The sequence below is a fragment of the Malassezia japonica genome, chromosome 1, assembly GCF_029542785.1.
Source record: "Malassezia japonica chromosome 1, complete sequence".
Taxonomy (NCBI): domain Eukaryota; kingdom Fungi; phylum Basidiomycota; class Malasseziomycetes; order Malasseziales; family Malasseziaceae; genus Malassezia; species Malassezia japonica.
The window spans coordinates 391,492-409,282 of record NC_083370.1 but is presented as its reverse complement, the minus strand read 5'-3'; the positions used below and the strand labels follow the sequence as shown (position 1 = coordinate 409,282).

Below are 17,791 nucleotides of genomic sequence, written 5' to 3'. Positions count from 1 at the left end.
AGGGAACCACGTGGCATCCAAACACCGTCGATCATGGCAGGGGCGAGTGCCGCTGCGCCGCGGAGCGCAGCGCATCTGCCGCCCGGGACGCGCGCGCGCCATGCGCAGCATCTTGCGGGGCTCGCGGAGAGCTACCTGCAGATAGCCGATGCGCCGGGCGCCGCCGCGAGTCCCGACGTGGCCTCGGCGACGTTTTATGCGTCGCACGCGCTCGCGCTCGAGCCGGATTCCGTCCAGGGGCGCCGCGTGCTGGCGACGTGCTACATGATGGGCGGTGCAGAGCTCGTCTTTCCTTTTGCACCCTCCTCGCTGGGACACGCGTCGCCGCCGGCGCCAAACATCGCGTCGCGCGCCGGCGCCCTCGCCGCCGTGCACCTCTTGCAGCGCGGCGCGAGCGCGACGTTTGCCGACGTGCAGAGCGCGCGGGTCTATGCGACGGCCTGCACTGCGCTCGGGCGCTTCCGCGAGGCACAGGACGCGCTCGAGTGGACGATGCACCACGCGACACAACCACCCGAAACGGCCCCGGAGCGCGACCGAGACGGCGCGTACGCCTCGCAGGTCAACACGCAGCTCGGGCGCATTGCGATGAAGCAGGCGCGGTACAGCGACGCGGCGGCCTACTTTGCAGAGGCGCGCCAGCACGATCTGTACAACTGGGGGGCCTACACCGGCCTGTGCGATATCGGCATGGCGCCGAGCGGCCCCGAAGCGTATGCCGAGGCGAGCACGAGCACGAGCACGAGCATGCGCAAGACGGACAGGCCTGAGCCGCAGCCGATGAAGCGCGCGCGGCCGGACGACCGCCGAGACGACGCGCCGAGCGGCCCAAGCACCCGCCCGACACGCCCGGTGCGCCGCGTGACGCCGCGCGCCGCTGCGTTGCGCTCGGGCATGGCACGCACGAATGCGGTCCCCCCTCCCCCAAAAGATACCATGGTGCCGCCCGTGCCGAGCGTGCCGAGGCGCCAGGCTTCGGAGATGGCACGCGGCACGCTCGGCATGTCGCGCAATACCAACCAGGCGACCGAGCGCCCGGCGCCGCAGCCGCCCAAGCCGGAGCGGCGGCCGCCGGTGCGCCCCGCGCCCAAAAAGCCCGAGGCCAAGCCGCGGATGCGCCCTGCGAGCGCCGCGTCGCGCACCGACAGCGGCCTGCGGCGCAGTACTGACGCGCCGCCCCGCCCCGAGGCGCGTCCGGCCGTGCGTGCAGAGAGCGAATCCGAGCGGTACACGCTGCAGCTGCTGCGCGACGTCGGCGAGGCGTACCGCCTGGTGCGGCTGTACCGCGGCCGCGAGGCGCTGCCGCTGCTGGACGCCAACGCCGTGCCGCCGGGCTCGCTGCGTGCGTGTCACCGGCGCATCGCAAGCATGCAGTGCCTGCTCGCGCGTGCGCTGCACGACTGCAGCGAGTACGCCCTGGCCGAGACGCACTTTGCCCAGGCGCGGAGCCAAGAGCCTTTCTTGCTGATGCACATGGACATTTACTCGCTGGTGCTCTTTCAGCTGCACCGCGAGGTCGCGCTCTCCGCGCTTGCGCAGGACCTGCTCGAGATTGACCCCCGCGCGACGGTCGCGCACATTGCTGCCGGCAACACCTGGTCGCTGCAGCACCAGCACGACGCGGCGTACCAGTGCTTTGTCCAGGCGACGCTCGTGTCGCCCGAGTGTGCGTACGCCTACACGCTCGCCGGCTACGAGGCGCTGGAGCTCGACCAGCCCGTGCGTGCGGTGCGCCTCTTTCGGTGTGCGCGCCGCTGCGACAAGCGGCACTGGAACGCGCTCGCGGGCCTCGGCCAAGTATACCTGCGCGAAGGCAACGCGGCGCTGGCGAGCGAGGCGTACGCCGAGGCGTTCCTGATCAACAGCAGCAACCCCGTGCTGCTCGACCTGCTCGGCTACGCCCTCGAGCAGGCCGGCAACCTCGACGGGGCCTTGTCAGTGTACCAGCGCGCGATCCGCATGAACCCCAAGGCGGCCATGACGCGCCTCAAAAAGGCGCAGCTCCTCCTAAAGACTGTGCACGAGGCGCAGCACGAGGTGCGCCGTGGCGAGGTCGCCGCGCTGACCGGCCGCGAGATTGCGCAGCGCCGGGCGGCGGCGCACGCCGAGCTGCTCAAGGTGTGTGCGCTCGCGCCGATGGAGCCGCAGGTGCACCTGCTCCTGGCGCGCTCCTACATGCGCCTCGGTGGCGGCCGCTTTACGACGAGCGACGCGACGAGCGACGCGACGCCACCGTCGTCGCCCGGTGGCGGCGTGCGCGAGGCGCGCCTTCCCCGGCAGTACGCCTCCGAGATTGCGCACCACCTCGCGACAGCCGTCGACCTCGATCCCCGCTGCGTACGCGAAGTGAGTGCGATGGGCGAGGGCGCAAAGCTCGCGCTGCACGCCGGTGGCAACGCGTCGATTGCCGAGGACGACCACGAAGAGAGCCAGTACGACGGCGCGTTCCTCGACGATGGGCACTCCGTGCTGACCGACGGCGAGAGCATCGACGGCGATGCGCTCATGCTCGACCCGGCGCACCCCGTGCTCTACGACTCGTCGGGGAGCGCCGAGATGCAAGCCTCGCACTCGTTCGTCTACGAGCAGATTGAATCGTAGAAGCTTGCGCTATAGGCACTACGGACCCTGCACAGGGTATTAGCGCTGCAGGTGGTCCGCGTAGATATTCGACGCAATCTCGGCCTCGGCGCGGTCGCCGTTGGCCAGGAGCTTTTCCTTGTTGTAGAAGAGCTCCTCGCGCGTCTCGGTTGCAAACTCTAGCGTCTGCGTCTCGACAATGGCATCAACCGGGCACGCCTCCTGGCACATGCCACAGTAAATGCACTTGGTCATATCAATATCGTAGCGCGTCGTGCGGCGGGCGCCGTCCGCGCGGGGCTCGCTCTCAATGGTAATGGCGAGCGCAGGGCAGATCGCCTCGCACAGCTTGCACGCAATGCAGCGCTCCTCACCGGTCGGGTAGCGACGCAGCGCATGCTCGCCACGGAACCGGGGGCTCATCGGTCCCTTTTCAAAAGGGTATAGGATCGTGTACGGCGGGCGGAAAAAGTTTTCCAGCGTGATCCACAGACCGCGCGCAAGCTCGGTGAAGAGGAAGAGCTGGCCGGCCTTCTCCAACGCACTCGGGCCGTTGGAGTAGTCCGGGCCGTGCGCCGACGGGCGGGCGTAGTGCGAGTGAGGGATCGTGTGGTCCTTGCTCGTGTTGAGCGCATCGTGCACCGGCGAAATCTGGGTGGGGCCAGTGGTGCCGGCGGGGCCGGGCATCGGCTTAGCCCACGCACCCGACGTCATCGAAAAGGCACGCACAGGCGCCACAGGCACCATAGAGCGTGCCGCGACGCGGCGAACAAACAGCGAGGCCATGGTCAGCGTGAGGAAGTTAAACGGGCAACGTAGGGCACTGGGTAATGGCCGTCCAGCGATTGGTCCGCGGCCCGCCCGCTCAGCGCGCGTAACGTCAGCTCGGCCGATGGGTCACGTGACATCGGACCCTCTACCCCGCTTCGCTACCGCTCGCCTCGGACGATGGCCGCCCGTGACGCGGACGGTGGCCAAATGTCGCCCGGCGTGCCAGAGCTCCAGCTTCCAGATCTCTTACCGCCGTCACGTACATTATCGCAGACTGAGCTTGCGCGGCGCGAGTGGATCGTCCGATCGCTTGTCTCGCCTATACACGACGAGTTCGATTCGGATGACCTCTACGACGACGACGAGTACGAGCAGGAAGAAGATGACGACGACGAAGAAGTGATGGAGCGACTGCGTGCAGCGCGGAGGCGCCTCGAGGACCTGGAAGTATCAGAGCGCAACGGGACGGGATCGTGCTCGCCGGATCTCTCGCCGCCGGACCTGCGCGCCTCCTCGTGGGGGATGTACGAGCACGGGACCAAGCCGCGCTCCTCGTCCAGCATCGAGAGTTCTGCGGCGGGAGTCCTCCAGCGCCGCAGGGTGGGGAACGCGAGCAACGTGTCGCTGCCCCTGATGGACCTCAAACTCGATCTGAAAAGCATCCCGATTCCCAGCTACATCGACGCCGAGCGCCGCCGCATCCGCATCGCCACCGAGCGGCTGGGCGCAAGCGATCGGTGGCAGGTGCCGACGCGCACGCCCCAAAAGGGACGGTCGCCCGTATGCGAACGGCCGCCGGAACGCCGCGAGCCCAGCCGGTCGCCGTCCAACACACGCCCGTCGGCACTGACCACGCCGCAACTGAGCGAAACTGAGCACTCGGGCTCGCGATTCGGCTTGGCTCCGTACGCGGCACTGGAACGCGAAGAATGGCGTTGGTCGCCGGAACAGCACCTCAAAGAACTCCAAGACGAGAAGAATGCTCCGCCCGCCCTGGAGCGAGGAGCTCTGCATACCCCCGAGAGCGAAGACCGGACGTTTTTGTCGAGCGCCGAAGCGGAATGGTCCTGGGCACTCTCGCCTTTGCCACCCCCTTGCGCGCCTACCAACGAGCCCCCGATTCCCCCTACTCTCCCCACGCGTGTATAAATAGACTGTACAGTATCATGCTACGACACCCATCGCCCTGCGACCGCCGGCGGAAGGTAGCTCTGCACCAGACGCCGCGCGACGGATTCTTGCGCGGCGCGGATTTCGGCGTCGCTCGCATGCTGCGCATCGGCGAGCTCTTTGCGCACCTGGCGCCCGAGCGTCTCGGGCGCAGCGTCGTGCACGGCCGACTGCGCGAGGCGCGCGCACTTGTCCGAGAGCAGCGCACCGATCTTGTCATAGCTCAGCCGGTACACGAGTCCGTCGCTCGCCGACGGCTCGTCTTGGGTATCGCAGATGCGCTGGAGGTGCGCTGCCATGCGGGGATGTAGTAGAAACGGCGCAATGTCCGGCCAGGGGCGCACGCTGCCTTCGGTCGCGCGCCGCTGGGCGTGCCGCTCGGCCGCAGCCTCGGCCAGGTCGTCGGCGGGGCAGAAACGGCGCTCCGCGTCGCTCTCGGCGAGGAGGCCGAGCAGCACAAATACGGGGTCGATGGGCGAGAGGACACGCAGCGCGCCGTCTGCGAGCACGCTGCCGCCCGCGTGCGCATCGCGGGCGGCCACCATCCAGCTCCGTGCGCTCGGCTTTTCGGCGCGCACGACGAGCAGCTCGTACATCTCGTGTTCGCCTTCTGCAGGCGTGCTAAAGTACGTCGGCGCGCCGCTGCTGGGGTGCGGGAGCACCAGCAGGCGCGTCTCGGCGTCGACCGCGGGGTGCGCCAGCGCGATCGACCCTCCTGGCAACATGGCGGAAAAGGGCGAATTTCGCAAGTGGAGCAAGCAACACGGTAGGGCGAGCGCCGGGCGCGGCGCCCGGCACCCGGCATGCTTTCGTTCCATCTATCGATGGCTACGGATATGATTGTGATAATGTCGTAGAGATGCATGAGATACAGACAGATGCGAGTACGCACGGACGCGATCATTTTATCGCGGCGGCATTACCAGTTGCCCGACTTGGGCGGCGAGGGGAACTGGCGCAAATGGTTTCCGTCCTCGCCAAAGAGCGACACATGTCCCGACGACGCGTATGCGCGGAAGTAGTTGCTGTTCTGGGCGAACGACACGGCGGCGCCAAACACGTAGTCGCCCGCGTTCAGGTACTGCTGCACACCGCTCCGAATGCTTGGCTCGGAAATGCGCTCAAGATCGGGAGACAGACCGGTAGCATGCTTGATGCCAGCAAGGACGGTCGAGACCATCATCGCATCCGTCGCATAGCGCGCCAAACGACCGATCATTGTGGTGATGCGGAAAGCGGCGTAGATGCCACGTGGTGCTCTGACGGGCATGCCCTGGGTGCGTATCGGAGCGCGTGCGGCGCTCGACGGCGCCGCACGCCATCATATTACGCTGCGCAACAGCGTGGCACAGACGTACCACTCTGTCTGTATGTGCGCTGGCTCACGCAGTGCTCTTTTCGTTCGCGGACGATGGCCAAGCGAGATATTACTGCATGGAGGCGGCGTGCCCTCATCTCGGCGCGCCGCTCGAGAGCGCGCCGCTCGAGTCGCGCGGCGACGACGAAATAGAGGACTTGGTCGTGGTTTGGTACGTGCATCGGCTGACGCAGCCCGTACGTGCTCGCGCTCACGCAGGTGGCATGTACGTCGCTTTTCTCACGCAGCAATATGATTTTCAGCTGAGCTCAGGCGAGTCGTCGACGGGCCTGTCGTCGTGTATATACCCGGTGGACGTGCAAGGGGACGATGTGCTGATTGGACCGCCGACCGACGACGTCCGCGACGGAGAATCGGTGTGGGAGCTCGTGGAAATTCGCCCTGTCTCGGAAGGTACGCTGCGCGCCTCACGCAGCCTTTGCGCAGCCCCCCCGTGACGCGCCGCACGAGGCGAAGCCAGAGGGCGATGCGCACAACCCGCCGTCGTTCGACTGGGCCGCCGTGCCGCGCCCGGAGCCTGCGCCGCGCACGCTCTGTGCCTGGGCCGCGCTGATCCTCGCGACGCCCGAGCCGCTGGCCAAGGTCGCCTACACACAGTACGCGACCGAGGCCTTTCGCAGCGGGCAGTGCCGCACGGTCGGCGGCGGGCGCTGGGACGCCAACGGCCAGTGGGCCGTGCCGGACCAAGAAACACCGCCGGAATGGCCGCCGCGTCTCCCGTCCGAGCACCGCGTCGATCCCGGCCACGAAGGGCGGCGCGGTAAGGCCGGCACGGAGCGCAGCCGCATTGCGCTCCTCCATGCGCTCGCGAATATCGAGCAGTGGGCGATCGATTTGGCTTGGGAGTACGTCGCTCGACTGACCGACGCAGCATTATCGCCCGCGCGCCGCGCCTGAGCGCTGCTGCGATGCGCACGGACGACAATCCACGCCCTCCTGCGTCGCTCCCTACGCAGTTCTACTCCGACTTTCTCAAGGTCGCACAAGACGAGGCCAAGCACTTTACGCTCCTGCAAAAGCGCCTCATGGAGATGGGCAGCTACTTTGGCGCACTGCCGGTGCACCACGGCCTGTGGGAGTCGGCCGTCGAGACGTCCGAGAGTTTGTATGCGCGCCTGTGTACGTATCCTCGCTCACGCAGCCATCATCCACCTCGTCCACGAAGCGCGGGGCCTCGATGTGAATCCACAGACGATCCGCAAGTTTGGCGTCGCCGGCGACACGCGCTCGGTCGCGGCACTCGAGGTGATCCACCTCGACGAGATCACTCACGTCTCCGCGGGCCACCGCTGGCTGACGTACCTGTGTGCCACGAGCCCTACGCCGCTGAGCCCCGTCGACGTGTTTCGCGAAGAGGTCCGCAAAAACTTTACCGGCAAGCTCAAAGGGCCGTTTAACGAGTCGGACCGCTCCAAGGCGGGTCTCTCGCGCGACTGGTACGGCGACCTGGCCGGCGAGAAAAGCAAGGACCGCCCGCGGGGTGTGCACCGTGAAGAAGTGCCGGGTGGATAGTCTACATTAGGCCTCCCAATCCGAGCCGTCGGAAAGATCGGCGGGATTCAGCGGCATATACAGCTCGGGGTCATTACGTAGGCGGTGGGGGGTATCTTTTGCGACGGGCTCAGGCACCGCCGCCTCTTTGTCGTCCCATCCCTTGAGCTGGCACACGACAGCTTGCTCCTCGGGCGTACGGAAGTAGGACAAGAGCTCCTCGCGCGAAAAGAGGATGCGATCGACCTGATCGTCGCCCATCGCATCGATCGCGGCATGCGTCAGGCCTAGGCGCTCGGCAATCGTCGGCCGGCGCACAGCCGGCGCATCGTCCTTCTCGGGCACCTCGGCGCGAAAGGCTTTGGTCCACTGCGCGGCGAGGGGCTTTGGCGCGCCGTGCTTGTCCCACATACGCGCCGCGTCCTCGAGGTAGAGCGCAACGTCGCGGCGCCCAAATTTTCGCTTCTTGGGCCGGTTGGCGACCCACGGCAGCTGCGCGATCGCGTGCACAAGCATCTTTTCGATCTCGGCGTAGCGGGCGAGGATCGTCGACGCCGAGCCGCTTGGGGGTGCAGCGATGCATCCTACGCGCAGCCGGTGCGCCATGGCACCATGAGCATACGGAAGGAGCGTGCGGATGGTCAGCGTGCGCTGCAATGCGCCTTCGATGGCGTGCAGTGCGATGGCAAAGGCAAACGGCTGCATGTCGAGCCCGGTAAGCTCGTAGGCCAGGCAGCTCTGTGCGACAGCATTCGCAAGCCACAGTGCTTTCTCTTTTTCTGTGCCGTGGAGCCGCTCGCCGTTAGGGTGGGGTATCTGGTCGGAGATGAGCAGCAGGAAATCAATATGGCCTGCCGTGTAGATCGATGGATCGTCGAGGCACACGTCGCGGAACGGCGCGCGATCGCGCAGTAGGCGAAATGCACGCACAAGTGCCGCGAGCGGGACTTCGATCGCGGTCGCGACGGCCGGTGCGTCCACGGCCCGCCGGTCGCTGCGCAGCACAGCGTAGAGCGCTGCAGCGGCGGCGGCGGCGGCGGCGGCGGCAGCGCGCTGCCCCTCGCAGCTCGAAAACAGGGCTGCGGCACGCTCGCTAGCATACGCATACCCAAGCCGTGTCGCCGCGCTATGGATCACGCCCGTATACTGCGCCTCGCGCCGCCGCTGTGCGGCGCGCCGCGCTGCTGCTGCGTCGTAGGTATGGTGCCGGAGGTGTTTCTCGGCGTCGGTCGGCCATGGCTCGGCCGCTTCTGCCGCCGCATTGTGTGGCACATCCAGCGCACACTCCCCCGCGAGCGCTGCACACGCGGTGCACACCTCAGTCCCCGCCTCCTCCAGGAAATGCACCGTGCCCACCCCGCCGCATCCCCCGCACAGGGCATTCATGGTGGAGGCGCGCGTGGCACGAATCCACGTGACGCGGAAAAGCAGGGACGGGCGGCCAACCAGCGGCGAGTCTTTAGACAAGCATGGCGGCTTCGGCACTGCGTCAAACGGCCCAGACGGTGGCTTCGCGCGGACTCATTGCGGCTCAGCGCACGGCTGTGCCGCGCACTGCTGTGCCTATGGCACGTTCTGCAGTGCGTAGCATGTCGAGCAGCGCGCCGGTGCGCTCGGATGCGCTGTTTGTGCACCGCGATACCTCGTACAACAACCCCTCCATTCCTTTCTCCTTCAACGCGGAGAGCCAGAAGGTGGCTGAAGAGATTGTCAGCCGCTACCCTGACCACTACAAGAAGGCGGCCGTGATTCCCCTGCTGCACCTTGCGCAGAAGCAGAACGACAACTGGGTCAGCCTGTCGGCGATGAACTACGTCGCGGACTACCTCGAGATGCCCGCGATGCGCGTGTACGAGGTCGCTACCTTCTACACGATGTTCAACCGGTACGTGTGTTTTGCTAATGTAGTACGCCGGTCGGCAAGCACTTTATCCAGGTCTGCACCACCACGCCGTGCAAGCTCGGTGGCTGCGGCTCCGACTCGGTGCTCGGCGCGATCGAGGAGCGCCTCGGTGTGCACGCAGGCGAGACGGACGCGAGCGAGAAGTTCACCGTGGTCGAGGTCGAGTGCCTCGGCGCCTGCGCGAACGCGCCCATGGTCCAGATCAACGACGACTACTACGTACGTATTTTTGCTGACCTCAGGAGGACCTCTCGCCCGAATCGATTGTCAAGATCATCGACGCCCTGGAGCGTGGCGAGCAGCCCAAGACGGGTCCCCAGACCGACCGCCTGAACTCGGCGCCGGAGGGCGGCGAGCGCACGCTCACCACGAAGCCGTACGGCCCGGGCGAATACTGCGTCCCTGAGTTTGCCTAGATAGGATAGGAGGAAGCGTTCACGCAATAGTAGGGTGTGAGGCGCCGTTTGCGTGTCGACCACTCTCGGCATGCAACCCACGTGTCGAGGGGTGCCCACGCCCGAGGACGAGGGACGTGCCCAGGCTGGGACGTGCGAAGTTGCAGTACTATGGAGAGCCACTTGCTCGCGCAGCGACGCATGCGGTGCGCGCGTGTGGAGCGCAGCGGGCTGCGCGCTCACCGTCGTGCACAACGCGTCGCGCCTCGGCTTTGTCTTCTCCTACTCGCCTATCGCGTTTTTATGCGCCATTGTTTAAACGATTGACCCTGCTGCACCTATGGCAGCGACCTGACACGCGATCTACGTCCGCTTCGGTGCGTTCATCTGCAAGTGCACCGCCTTTCGGCCTACTCGGCGTTATGCCGTGAAGCGAACGGCGCCGTCCATGTGAAATTCCACGTGGATTTTTTGTCGTCCGTGCACCGATCCCTCGGCACTTCTGGCTTGTGTCACGATGGAAATCGACACGCCAGGGACGCCGCCTCCCTGGCCACTGAACCACAAACGGAGCCACAGCATTGTCTCTGATACGGCAAGCACCGCAAGTGACTCGAGCATCGAGGACCGGCCGTCCTATACGAGCTGGGCGCACCGGCGCAAGCGGCAGGCCCGCTACTCGCCTACGCCCAGCGACGACGACGTGCACACGCTCCGTGCCGGCGTGTGGGTCGGCGAGCGCGCCAGTGCGATCCGCGACTCGCCCGGCGCGCCGCCTGCATCGCCCGATCCCGAAGGAACCGGCGGCTGGGACGGCATGATGGAAGAGCCCACGCAGCCGACGCTCCCCCTTGCCACGGCGCCTCAGCAATTTCTCAAGCGTGGCGTGGCGTCGCAGTTCCAACCCCCCACCCCCTCGCCCCTTGCTCTTTCGCGGCTGTCGATGGAAGACGACGTCTCAGCGCCACCCGCCCCCATCCACCCCGACTCGGGCCTCGGCCCCCCCCTTCCAGCGTCGAACCTGGGCAAAATGCGGTCGAGTGTGCCGCGCCTCGCTGACGAGGAGGCGCCCACTGACCCCGGGACATCTGCGCGGCGCTATTCCCCCGGAGTACACACGGAGCTACCCACCGGCGGCAGGCCACTGCTGCGATACACCATGGGATACCGAGAGGACTGCGAGCTGTGTCGAAACCGGACGCCTGGCCACTACAGTCATGTCGTTCGACAGGATACCATGTAAATACACTAATAGTGATACAGCTTGTGTGCCTCCTTCGCAATCACGCCGCGGCTGGGTAAGCAGAGCGAGGACGTACGTCAGATTAAACTTGGAGAGCATCGCGGCCACAAAGGCGGCCGGCGGCAGGACCATGATCCCGGTGCCATTCGCATCGACGCGCTGGAGCGTCGCGCGCACAACGTCGTTCACGTCCAGCGCCTTGTCGCGGTTGTCGCGCGGCCCCGTCGTCGAGTCGACCGAGTACGTCTTCACGAACGAGTTCTTGATCGGACCCGGGGCGATAAGCAGGAAGCGCACGAGGGCGCGGCGCTTGTCGGTGCCCGGAACCGGCGTGCCTGCCTGCGAATCGCATTCCAGCGCGACGCTCTCGAGCAAAAAGTGCTGCGCGGCCTTGGTCGCACAGTACACGGCGCGCGTCGGCGCCGGAATGAGGCCGGCGACGGAGCCGGTGCCGACGACCACCGGGTCGATCGACGTCGTCTGCAGGACCGGGATCAGCGCGCCCAGGACGATCGCCGTGCCCTTGACATTGCCGTCGCACGAGTGCTGCACCGTGTTGGCGATCGCATCGAGGCCGTCGACGGTCGGGTCGACGCGGGTCGACGCCTCGCCGTTCGCATTGACGCCCTTCGGGTCGACGTTCGCCAGGCCAAGCACCGGCATGATCGACGTCACGCCAAACACCACCTGGAGCGTGTCGAAGCCGTGGAGCGTCGTCTGGACAAAGTCGCGCAGGGCAATCACGTCGCTGGACTTGGTACAGTCGGCGGCAAACACATGCACCTCGGCAGACTCGGCGCGCTTTCCGGCGGTGCGCTCGAGGACCTTGGCACGCACCTCTTCGAGCGCGCCTAGGCGGCGGCCGACAATCACGACTTGGCGCGTACCCCGCTCGAGGTACTGCTGCAGGAACGCGGCGCCGAGGCCGTCGTCGGTCGACGCGCCGAGGATCACGACACGCTCATGCTTCGGAGCAATCTTCTTGTTGCGCTTTGACGACGTACGCAGCGCACGCAGCACCAGGTGCAGCACCACCAGGCCCAACAATGCACTCCCCACTTCGACACGGCCCATGTTACGGGGCGGAATGCTGACTCAGCTTTTTTTGAACGCTTGCTCTTGGCCATGGCAGATGCATCGGAGAGCTTTGTGGCGCCGGACGGCTACCAGCGTGCGACGCTCGCCGCGGACGCCGGCGATGACCAGCACGAGCTGTGGGTGATCCGTGTGCCGGACGAGGTGGACGTGTCGAAGCTCGATGGCGTAACGCTGCCGCTTGCGGCGCTGCAGGGCTCGTCGCGTGCGCCGCTGGCGTCGGTCGACGTCGGCAAGGATATCTACGACCTATTTAGCGCGTCGACGCGGCGTACGGAGCACGGAGACGAAGCGTCGCAACTCATCGATATGGCGGGCGCCTCGCGCAAGAATCTGTTTGTCGACCACGACTACTTTGAGCATACGAACGGCGTCGGGATCGCGACCGACCTGAGCGGCATCGTGCCGCTCCTGCCGACCTCTTCCAATACCCTGCGTATCGCGCCGAAGAAGATGCACCGCCGGATGTACATGGCGCGCCGCGCGCCGAGCAGCGACGCGCCGGCGGACCTGCACGCGGTGCCGCACGTCCCGCATGTCCAGCCGTGGGAGCGCCTCCAAGGCAAATTGTACGTGCCTACACTCACCCAGTATTCCCATGGGCGCACTCGCCTCGAAAAAGAGCGAAAAAGAGGCCGACGGCGACGCGGAGCGGATAAAGAAGCGCAAAAAGAGCACGAGCGAGTCCAAGACACGCAAGAAGCAAAAGGCATAGTGGTATAGCTATGAACGAGTTACGAATTACTCGTCGTCTTCCATTCCGTCCTCGAGGAACTCGGACGGGTCGATCGTGCCCATGTCCGGCGGCCCTTCTTCGGGGGGAGGATAGGTCGCCGGCTCCACCTCGTCGGGGTCGACCTCTTCGGGGTGGATCTCGGGGTCGACCTCGTCGGGGTCGACCTCGTCTTCCTCGCCCTCCTCGTCGTACTCAATCGTAATGAGGCCAGTCAGCGCAATGTACGCGAGCGAGCCAAAGACCGCCCACAGCCCAAACGCCAGGCGGCCGTACCGCAGCGTCGGCGGCAGGCGCTCCTCGCTCTTCTTCTCCGCACGCCACTCGGCCATCCACTTCTTCGGCGAGAGCGCGTCCCAGAGCGGCGCGAGCGTCAGCGCGGGCTGGCTGTACTCGGCCTTGGGCCGCTGCCACGCCCACATCTCTTTCGGCGCGACGCCCCACAGGTGCGTGTGCATGCGCTTGGTGTGCCGCACGAGCTCGGGAAACTCGGCGTCGAGGAGTGCAGGCAGCACATCGATCGGCAGCCGCGGCACAGACAGCACGAGCGGCGCGAGGAGCGAGTACATCCGCGCGTCGACAGACGTCGGCTGCGCGCACCCCACGAGGAATTCGCCCTCACCGAGCATCGTACGCAGCGTCGCAAACAGCTCGCGCGCGCGCGCAGCAATGCGCGAACGCTCCCACTGCTCCTTGACGTCGCTCGCAAGGCCGGGGTGCTGCGCCATACCCGTCTTGGGCAGCTGCGACGCGGGATCACGCGCCTCTGCGAGGCCTGCGGTCGCGTTCCAGCGGCGCGCCTCGAGGCGCTCCTCGCGCTCCCAGCTCCCGCCGAGGCCCCACAGACCGATCGACGGGCTCTCGAGGCGTGCGCGCACCGCCGCACGCAGGCGGCGCGGCAGCGACGAGGGCAGCACATGTCGGCGCGGCTCCGCGAGGCCCGGCGCAGTCACCTTTTGAAAGTTGGCCGGGAGCGAAAAGAGGGCGTGCAGGACGAGGTCCGCGAGGGCGTCGTCGAGCACCGCCTGCGCCGCCTGCGCACGCGCCGCGGCGAGCGGCGCCTGACGCAGCGGCGCATCAAGTGGCGAGTGTTCACGCAGGTATGCGCGGATTGCGTCTGGCGTCGTGGCGAGCGGGTCGCCGACGAGCACCCGGTGCTGGTCGCCTTCGGCGGCGTACAGACTCGGCACCGTGTCCGAGTGGGGCCATGTGCGCGGTTCGAGCGCATAGACGGCATGCGTCGACCCGTACGCGAGCTGCAGCAGCGCCTCGGCGTACAGCGAGGCAGGATCCAGCGAGGGCAGCACGCCCGGCGTGCCCCAAACGCTCGCGGCCAGCGGCGGTGCGGCCATCGTAGAACTCCACACACAATTTCATTGGCCACGCCTTTTTGGCTCCCACGGACCACCATGGCGAGTCATGCTAGCACCGCCGAGCACCGGCGCTCGGTGATGATACCACAGATCGAGACGGACGATGGCGTTCCTGCTGATATTGACGATGCGCCGCACCGCGCGATCCTCGATGAGGACGGCGACCAGCCCGTGCGCCATCTGTACATCGATTGGCCCGGCGCCTCAATCAAAGGCACGTATACGATCGGGGCGAGCGTGCCGGACGTCTCCCCACCCCTGTACGACATGCCTCTGCGCGAGGTGGTGCAGGACAATGCGGCCTCGGCCGTTTTCCACTCGCGCACGAGCCCGATCCAGGTCACGGTGAACGTGGTGCACGGCCACGGCGGCCACTCGCCGTACACGCCGCAGACGCCGCACATGCGCGAAACGCCGCAAGTGTCGCCCGCGCTGCTCTCGGATAGCATGCGCAAAAACACCGTGTTTGTGAGTGCGAAGAGCGTGCGCAACTCGGTCACGGTGCATGTGCCGCAGTACGTCGGCCGGCGGCCGCTGCATATCCGGTGCCAGTCCACCACAGGGAACGTGACGGTGGTGCTGCCCCACTCGTTCAACGGCATGCTCTCGTGGCGCGTCGAAACTGGCACGTTTCAAATGTCGCCCGGCGTCACGTCGCACGCCAAGCGCGTGGATGCGGGCACGAACAAGCGCCAAGGCACCGCCAAGATGGTCGTCGACCCCGACCTGCCTGCGTGGATGACCGGCAACGGGAAGCGCGGCGACGTCTGCGAGCTGAGCACCACCACGGGGCGCCTGATGGTGGTAATGAGCGGTGAAAAGAAGGGCGCAGGGTGCGTAGTATGCTAGCTATTCGATACGGGGAAAGAGCGGCGGAATCTTTTTGCTCGCCGTGTACAGCGGCAGCGACGCACGGAGCGCCGCCTCGCCGTCGAGGAACAGCGCAGCGTAGCGGCGCTCTTCGGTAGGCACCTGCAGCAGGTCGAGCATGCGCGTCATTGCCTCTGGCATCACCGCCTGGAGGAGCGTGCCGCAGATCCGCAGCGTCTCGCACGCGAGGTACACGGAGCGGTGCACGCCGTCGACCGACGTCTCGGCAGACCACGGCGCATTGCGCTGGACGTGCTCGTTCGCGAGGCCAAGCACGTCAAAGACGCTCTGCAGCGCGCGGCCCAGCTCAAACCGCGCGACGTGCGCGTCAAACGCGGCGGGCAGCGCGGCGACGGCCGCCGCAAGCGGCGCGTCGTCCTCGACGAGCATCGGCGCGGCCACCGCGCCGTCTACAGCACGGTCCACGAGGCGCGCCTGGATCTTGGGCGCGAGCACACGCGACAAGAGGTTGCCGAGCTGGCCCTGCAGGTACTTGCGCTGGAACTCGTGCAGCTGCGCCGCGGAATAGTCCGCATCGGTCGTCAGGTTGCCGCCGGCGCGCATCAAAAAGCACCGGATCGTGTCGGCGCCGTAGGTCGACAGCACCTCGAACGGGTTCACCGAGTTGCCACGCGACTTGGACATCTTGGCCTTCTCCACGGTCCAGTGCGCGTGGGCCACGACGGTTTGGGGTGGGGCGAGGCCCGCGGCCATGAGCATCGCTGGCCAGTACACCGCGTGGAACCGCACAATGTCTTTGCCGACGACGTGCACGTCTGCCGGCCACGCCGGGGGGGGGTTCGCATTCGGATAGCCGATGGCCGTCAGGTAGTTGACCAGCGCATCGACCCATACGTAGATCGTGTGCTCCGCATCGCCGGGCACCGGAATGCCCCAGTTCAGGCGCGAGCGGGGGCGCGAGACGGACAGGTCGGCCAGGCCCGCACGCACCTCGGCCACCACATGCTCGTACATGCTCTTGGGCTGCACCGCATCCGGATTCGCCTCGAGCCACTCCAAAAGCGGCGCCTGGAAGGCCGAGAGGCGGAACTTGTAGTTCACCTCGGTCGTCCACTCGACGCGCTGCCCGCTCTCGATCGACTCGTGGTACGTCTCGCCGTTGTGGCTCACTTTGCGCACCTGGCTCTCGGGGTAGAATGCCTCGTCAGACACGGCGTACCATCCTTCGTGCTGGCCGACATACAGGTGGCCATTGTCCGCAAGCGCCTTCCAGAATGCGGCGACCGCCCCGGCATGGTCCGCGTCGGTGGTACGGATGAAGCGCGTGTACGCAATGTCGGCGGCATCCGCCAGCGCCTCGAAACGCTGGCTCACACGGTCGCACAGCGCACGCGGCTCGATGCCTTGCGACTCGGCCACGCGCTGCACCTTCATCCCGTGCTCGTCCGTGCCAGTAGTGAACTGCGCGCGGGTCGGGGGGGGGTACACGTCGCCCGGCGTTCGCGACCAGCCGCCGGTGCGCAGCCCTTGGTACCGGCACAGGACGTCTGCGAGCACGTCCGAGTGCAGGTGCCCGATATGCGGCTCGGCATTCACGTAAAAGATCGGCGTCGTTACATAGTACGGCTTACTCGACGCCCAGCGGCGGCCGGCGACGCCCCGCCACGCCGCGCCGCCGCGCAGCGCGCTTCTTCGTACGACGCTCCACATGGTAGAAAGCCTCCACTTGCTATCGACGGCCGTGCGCGGAGCGCTTGGGAAAATCGAGGCGCGCGACGCAGCGGTGCGCGCGGCGCGGCTCGTCGTGCCATGGTCCCGGAGGACACAGGCAGTAGGAGCGGTGCGCGTCGCGATGCCACACCTCGTGTCTATGAAACGGCCGGGGGCGGTGGATGCACGGCCGTGGCCACGGCGGGGCGTAGCATGTGCGGGGCCATACCTCCAACGCACGCCCGTCCCACGGCGGCACCGCGTACACTGGCCACTCGTACTTGGGCGGCTCGTCGGCGATGCATGTGTCGTCGTCGCATGCCAGCTCGGCTGGCTCGGGGCTCGGCCGCTGCGGCGTGCCGGCCTCCTCGTGTGACTCGCTCTTGGGCGAGAGCGAGAGGCTCTCTGTCTCGGAACCGCTCGGCGCGACGCACTGGTGCTTGTCGTCGTGCGCAATATCTGCGTGTGCGTCGCCGTCCGGCACCGGCGCCGGAATGCTCGGCTCGCACTGGCACTGGGCGCGGTACGCCTCGAGCTGTGTCTGGAGCTGGGATACATAGTCTGTGTGAGCAGCGCCACGTACCGACGGTGTGTGCAATGACACACAGCTTTTCCAGCACGAGCTCGGTGCGGATCTGGTCCTCGGGTCCGTCCGGCGACTTTTTCTCAAAGTACTCGAGCGCCTGTGCACGACATGCCGGCACAAGCTGCTGCAGCTGCAAGAGGCGGTCGTTGATCTTTTCGCGCCGCCGCCGCTCGATGACCGAGTGGTCCGTCTTGCGGTGCGGCGCACGGGCCCGACGCTTGGGCGCCGGCGGCGAGTCTTGCGCGATCTTTTTTTCAGCGGCAGTCATGGCGGACCTCCGCGTACGCGGTCCGATGGTCGAAGGCATTGGGACGGGGCGGCGGGGCCGCACGCGCCGCACACGCCGCGTCCCCTACCTTTTGGGTTGTCGTGACCCTCGCGGTTCTCTTTTTAGTCAGCATTGCGCCACGGCGTCTTTTCTCGCCGCGACTGCGCTTACGTGCTTGCAATGTCGGGACGCCAGGGAGGCAAGCTCAAGCCCCTCAAGCAGGGAAAGAAGCAGCAGAAGGACATTGATGAGGACGTACGTATA

General features: G+C 66.6%; 14 protein-coding genes across 14 annotated transcripts; 7 read left to right on the top strand and 7 right to left on the bottom strand.

Annotated features, from left to right (window-relative positions):
- Positions 1 to 33: 33 nt before the first annotated feature.
- CDC27 (anaphase-promoting complex subunit cdc27) lies at positions 34 to 2,601 on the top strand (the record flags this gene model as incomplete). The annotated part of the gene is made up of 1 exon (XM_060264215.1): positions 34 to 2,601. The coding sequence occupies one exon, from the start codon at positions 34 to 36 to the stop codon at positions 2,599 to 2,601; it is 2,568 nt and encodes an 855-aa protein (XP_060120198.1).
- Positions 2,602 to 2,640: 39 nt separating this feature from the next.
- MJAP1_000244 (uncharacterized protein) lies at positions 2,641 to 3,366 on the bottom strand (the record flags this gene model as incomplete). The annotated part of the gene is made up of 1 exon (XM_060264214.1): positions 2,641 to 3,366. One exon carries the CDS (start codon positions 3,364 to 3,366, stop codon positions 2,641 to 2,643), a length of 726 nt encoding a protein of 241 aa, XP_060120197.1.
- A 162-nt stretch (positions 3,367 to 3,528) lies between these two features.
- MJAP1_000243 (uncharacterized protein) lies at positions 3,529 to 4,500 on the top strand (the record flags this gene model as incomplete). The annotated part of the gene is made up of 1 exon (XM_060264213.1): positions 3,529 to 4,500. The coding sequence occupies one exon, from the start codon at positions 3,529 to 3,531 to the stop codon at positions 4,498 to 4,500; it is 972 nt and encodes a 323-aa protein (XP_060120196.1).
- A 20-nt stretch (positions 4,501 to 4,520) lies between these two features.
- MJAP1_000242 (uncharacterized protein) lies at positions 4,521 to 5,246 on the bottom strand (the record flags this gene model as incomplete). Its single annotated transcript, XM_060264212.1, has 1 exon — positions 4,521 to 5,246. One exon carries the CDS (start codon positions 5,244 to 5,246, stop codon positions 4,521 to 4,523), a length of 726 nt encoding a protein of 241 aa, XP_060120195.1.
- Positions 5,247 to 5,440: 194 nt separating this feature from the next.
- MJAP1_000241 (uncharacterized protein) lies at positions 5,441 to 5,740 on the bottom strand (the record flags this gene model as incomplete). The annotated part of the gene is made up of 1 exon (XM_060264211.1): positions 5,441 to 5,740. One exon carries the CDS (start codon positions 5,738 to 5,740, stop codon positions 5,441 to 5,443), a length of 300 nt encoding a protein of 99 aa, XP_060120194.1.
- A 49-nt stretch (positions 5,741 to 5,789) lies between these two features.
- Positions 5,790 to 7,411, top strand: MJAP1_000240 (uncharacterized protein; the record flags this gene model as incomplete). Its single annotated transcript, XM_060264210.1, has 7 exons — positions 5,790 to 5,889; positions 5,912 to 6,050; positions 6,073 to 6,100; positions 6,127 to 6,292; positions 6,315 to 6,744; positions 6,771 to 7,018; positions 7,041 to 7,411. The coding sequence occupies 7 exons, from the start codon at positions 5,790 to 5,792 to the stop codon at positions 7,409 to 7,411; spliced, it is 1,482 nt and encodes a 493-aa protein (XP_060120193.1).
- Positions 7,412 to 7,417: 6 nt separating this feature from the next.
- MJAP1_000239 (uncharacterized protein) lies at positions 7,418 to 8,776 on the bottom strand (the record flags this gene model as incomplete). Its single annotated transcript, XM_060264209.1, has 1 exon — positions 7,418 to 8,776. One exon carries the CDS (start codon positions 8,774 to 8,776, stop codon positions 7,418 to 7,420), a length of 1,359 nt encoding a protein of 452 aa, XP_060120192.1.
- Positions 8,777 to 8,859: 83 nt separating this feature from the next.
- MJAP1_000238 (uncharacterized protein) lies at positions 8,860 to 9,709 on the top strand (the record flags this gene model as incomplete). The annotated part of the gene is made up of 3 exons (XM_060264208.1): positions 8,860 to 9,275; positions 9,299 to 9,512; positions 9,536 to 9,709. 3 exons carry the CDS (start codon positions 8,860 to 8,862, stop codon positions 9,707 to 9,709), a joined length of 804 nt encoding a protein of 267 aa, XP_060120191.1.
- A 496-nt stretch (positions 9,710 to 10,205) lies between these two features.
- MJAP1_000237 (uncharacterized protein) lies at positions 10,206 to 10,931 on the top strand (the record flags this gene model as incomplete). The annotated part of the gene is made up of 2 exons (XM_060264207.1): positions 10,206 to 10,723; positions 10,904 to 10,931. The coding sequence occupies 2 exons, from the start codon at positions 10,206 to 10,208 to the stop codon at positions 10,929 to 10,931; spliced, it is 546 nt and encodes a 181-aa protein (XP_060120190.1).
- Positions 10,932 to 10,936: 5 nt separating this feature from the next.
- MJAP1_000236 (uncharacterized protein) lies at positions 10,937 to 12,005 on the bottom strand (the record flags this gene model as incomplete). The annotated part of the gene is made up of 2 exons (XM_060264206.1): positions 10,937 to 10,982; positions 11,008 to 12,005. 2 exons carry the CDS (start codon positions 12,003 to 12,005, stop codon positions 10,937 to 10,939), a joined length of 1,044 nt encoding a protein of 347 aa, XP_060120189.1.
- Positions 12,006 to 12,056: 51 nt separating this feature from the next.
- MJAP1_000235 (uncharacterized protein) lies at positions 12,057 to 12,741 on the top strand (the record flags this gene model as incomplete). Its single annotated transcript, XM_060264205.1, has 2 exons — positions 12,057 to 12,595; positions 12,618 to 12,741. The coding sequence occupies 2 exons, from the start codon at positions 12,057 to 12,059 to the stop codon at positions 12,739 to 12,741; spliced, it is 663 nt and encodes a 220-aa protein (XP_060120188.1).
- A 26-nt stretch (positions 12,742 to 12,767) lies between these two features.
- On the bottom strand, positions 12,768 to 14,111 carry MJAP1_000234 (carboxy-cis,cis-muconate cyclase; the record flags this gene model as incomplete). Its single annotated transcript, XM_060264204.1, has 1 exon — positions 12,768 to 14,111. One exon carries the CDS (start codon positions 14,109 to 14,111, stop codon positions 12,768 to 12,770), a length of 1,344 nt encoding a protein of 447 aa, XP_060120187.1.
- Positions 14,112 to 14,168: 57 nt separating this feature from the next.
- Positions 14,169 to 14,910, top strand: MJAP1_000233 (uncharacterized protein; the record flags this gene model as incomplete). The annotated part of the gene is made up of 2 exons (XM_060264203.1): positions 14,169 to 14,866; positions 14,907 to 14,910. 2 exons carry the CDS (start codon positions 14,169 to 14,171, stop codon positions 14,908 to 14,910), a joined length of 702 nt encoding a protein of 233 aa, XP_060120186.1.
- Positions 14,911 to 14,981: 71 nt separating this feature from the next.
- MSM1 (methionine--tRNA ligase) lies at positions 14,982 to 17,527 on the bottom strand (the record flags this gene model as incomplete). The annotated part of the gene is made up of 3 exons (XM_060264202.1): positions 14,982 to 16,688; positions 16,903 to 17,234; positions 17,257 to 17,527. The coding sequence occupies 3 exons, from the start codon at positions 17,525 to 17,527 to the stop codon at positions 14,982 to 14,984; spliced, it is 2,310 nt and encodes a 769-aa protein (XP_060120185.1).
- Between the last annotated feature and the right edge of the window lie 264 nt (positions 17,528 to 17,791).